This window comes from Laccaria bicolor, genomic scaffold (genome assembly GCF_000143565.1).
Source record: "Laccaria bicolor S238N-H82 LACBIscaffold_6 genomic scaffold, whole genome shotgun sequence".
NCBI classification, from domain to species: domain Eukaryota; kingdom Fungi; phylum Basidiomycota; class Agaricomycetes; order Agaricales; family Hydnangiaceae; genus Laccaria; species Laccaria bicolor.
In genome coordinates, this window is record NW_001889877.1 from 1,033,515 (window position 1) to 1,036,626 (window position 3,112).

Sequence of the window (3,112 nt, forward strand, 5' to 3'; positions counted from 1 at the left end):
GTGCGTGGCACAACTGAGCTGACTTCTTTTAAGTTTTCATAGTGTTTTCTCTATTGTGGCGACGCGACGCATCAGTATTGATGCGTACACGGGAATCGCCGTAAACGGTTTTCACGATCGGTTCAGCCGAGACGAACGGTCCGCTTAGTGATTTTCTCTCTATTATTAGATACTATGCCCGGGCCTCGGACCGCACGGCAAATCGTTCATAGTTTTTCTCTTTTGGCAGACTTCGGAATATTTCACGAAGCTTAGTTTTCTTGGGTCAATGATGCCATGATTTGTGATGTGTTGATGCGCGTGATGCGCGTGATGCGTCTCTCCACATGACTTCTTGGATCATGCTTCGTAGCACGTGACCGAATGACTTCTTGCGTCAGGTACGCGTCGAGTTTCTACGCTCGCGCGTTTATCTTTAGAATTAATATCTTTTAATCCATAATAAGGTGAGACCCTGGTTTGGTGTAAACTCCAACACCCTGTGCGGGGGTGTTTTTACTCTAGAACACTCGGTAGCATACTATTTCATGGTAGTGTAGCCTTTTATTAGACTTCGAGTATATTGAGGTGATTCGGTCACAAACCGACCGCAATTCCTACTGTCTAAGGCGTGCACATTTCTCGGATGTAAACTTTAATCGACTAGACCGGGTTGCGTCTAACGATCCTTATGATCAATGTGACTGTATTTCTACTATAGGAGGTTTTATAGGAGAAATCGCTAAAATTCGCATTTTTACGGGTGTATTGTTACACTCCGTATCATCTCCCCCTCACTATAATACTGTCCGTCCTCGGTCATCACTAGATCCCCGTATGAGGACGTTCCCCTCGTGTTTTTCTGGATTTTATATTGATATGTCTTCAAAAGATCACCGTCTGTCAAGCGTGTCTTTTATCCTTCGGCGTCAATTACTATTACTAGTGCAGGCGCGTTATTCTTTGAAGACATGACATCATATTCCTATTGTTGCCTAGGTACGCCTTAGTTGATTAACGTTTTTGACGTCCATTAAGATTTTCAGGGTCGACGGAACCGAGGGATTCTCAGCGATCTTCTCCCGTAGACTATTCTTCGGAAAGTGCCTCGCTATTCCGTATGTTCCGCCTGACGTTCCTATAAACTTCGTGCTTTATGGGAGCGATTGTCACAATTTCTTTCTAACTTTCCCCATCATGCCTACCGCATTCCTTGGTTGTCGTGCCGCCGTTCAAGCGTTCGAAGTCGGCATTGACCTCTTCTCGCGTTCCCGCCTCAACGCTATGTCTGAGGCCGAGATTATGGCTACGCTATACCGCCTGCATAGTTATATGGTGAGTCTCTGTTCTTTTCTTTTATTCTCTGCTGATTTTCGACTTTTTATTGCCTTAGTTAGCATTGTTTTCAGACATCCTCGCTCGTCCTGGTGGTCCTACGCCACACGAGTCTCGTTTACTGGCGTCCGTTTACAATGCCACCCAACGCGTTGAAGAACGCAACCGAAGTACTGCCTGGGAGGAATGGCTGCAAGAACCATTGGATGGTCATGCGCTTTATAGCCCTGTAAGTAACTTTCTTCCGTTCTTTCTTTTTATTTTCCTTCTAATGATTTTTATCTTTCTAGGGCGAATGCCTAGACTCCAGCTTTACCACGGGGTACATAGGAGAGGAGGACGCGCCGAGCGACCGCGGGTCTTCGTCACCTCCGGGGATCATTACTCCCCGAGGTCGAGCTCATGTCGTTCAGTCCCCTTCTCCTACGGGATCCGATCCGTTGTTTCTACCGAGCCCTGGCCCAGAGTCCCTGCCAGTTTCCTCGCCTGACTCGACGCCGCCTGTCCCTGTTCGAAGGTCGAAGCGTACTCGTGCCATGGTCATGGACGAAGATTCGGATGTGGTCGAGATCATCGATCCTCCGTCTTCAACCCCTTGAAGCGGCTATGGGCCCTGTAAGTTTCTTCATTTTCCTCTGCTTAGACATTTTTACTAACTTTTTTTTTTTTTTTTTTTTTTTTTTTTGGTTTTTAGCCAGGTAAACGACGCAAGATTATTGAGAAACCCTCATCTGATGACGAGGCCATCCAACATCCCAACCGTTCACGTTCGAGCTCGTCGGACTCTGTACCTCTTGCTAGGCCTTTGCGTGCAGACAAGGGCAAGGCTCGCGCCAAGACGCCTCCGCCTGTTGCAGGTTCATCTCGAGTTGACAAGGGAAAGGCTCGGGCGAGGACTCCTCCTACTACTCGTAGTTCCGCCAAGCGTACTGCCTTTAAGCCACCGGTGGTCAAGCAGAAGGAAACTTCTGTTCAACCCAAGCATCGCGGTCGCCCTCGTAAGAAGTGTAAGCTTTTTCTCTTTCTCAATTTGCTTTTTAACTTTATAATTCAGGTTTTTTCCAGCTCCCGTTATTTTCCAAGAGCCCATCGTGTTCGACAAGAAGCGATTTAGTAAGTCGTTCTTTTTACTAGTATTTTGGTTACCCTGCTGACTTTCTTTTTAGAACATGCCACCGCTAGATTTGGGCTTAAAGAGCTCCCCGCGGTTCTTAAGGGTACACAAATCCATGTATGTCTCCTCCTCTCATTTTTGTCTGAGTTTTCATAGGTACTGATACCTGTTTTATTAGATGCCCGAACCTTGCCTTCAGTGCTCCGCGCGCAAGGATTCCGCTGTCAAGAACTGCACCTTTCGTGGGTGGGGAACTCCCTGCGGTCCTTGCGACGCGGCGCATGTTTCTTCGTGTGAGTACTATCTGAATGATGAACGCCGAGGGGCCGTCAGGGATGTCATCCGTAACCGGTTGGCTATTCATGCGCCTTCAGGTATGATTTTTATTTTTATTTTATAGTCTTTTTAATGACTTTTCACTTATTTTTCTAGCTATATCTGCGCTGATGGAGTCCATCGAAGAAGACACGCTTCATATGCGCACCCTATCCGCAGTCCTTGAGGCCATTCGCCATCGTCGCGACGCCAATCTTCGAGAGTTCGCAAACGCCATCGCGGACCTGTGTCTCACCGCCGAGCCTGGAACTCTTCTAGGCACTGTTTTCGAGACTCGCGAGGAGTTCGGCTCGTGGTACAGCTTCGTTCAAGACTTTGTAGATACTCAGGGGGTCCCAGTGCCTGCGG

At 47.8% G+C, this 3,112-nt stretch overlaps 1 protein-coding gene across 1 annotated transcript in view; it reads left to right on the plus strand.

Annotated features, from left to right (window-relative positions):
• Positions 1–1,176: 1,176 nt before the first annotated feature.
• Positions 1,177–3,112, plus strand: part of LACBIDRAFT_324778 (uncharacterized protein) — a gene marked incomplete at both ends in the record, with an annotated part of 5,760 nt that continues 3,824 nt past the window's right edge. Inside the window, 10 exons of the mRNA XM_001878106.1 lie at positions 1,177–1,314; positions 1,373–1,543; positions 1,605–1,823; positions 1,867–1,929; positions 2,009–2,321; positions 2,380–2,427; positions 2,481–2,545; positions 2,607–2,721; positions 2,752–2,802; positions 2,861–3,081. Coding sequence (XP_001878141.1) covers positions 1,177–1,314; positions 1,373–1,543; positions 1,605–1,823; positions 1,867–1,929; positions 2,009–2,321; positions 2,380–2,427; positions 2,481–2,545; positions 2,607–2,721; positions 2,752–2,802; positions 2,861–3,081 — 1,404 coding nt within the window. The remainder of the gene's footprint in view (positions 1,315–1,372; positions 1,544–1,604; positions 1,824–1,866; positions 1,930–2,008; positions 2,322–2,379; positions 2,428–2,480; positions 2,546–2,606; positions 2,722–2,751; positions 2,803–2,860; positions 3,082–3,112) is intronic.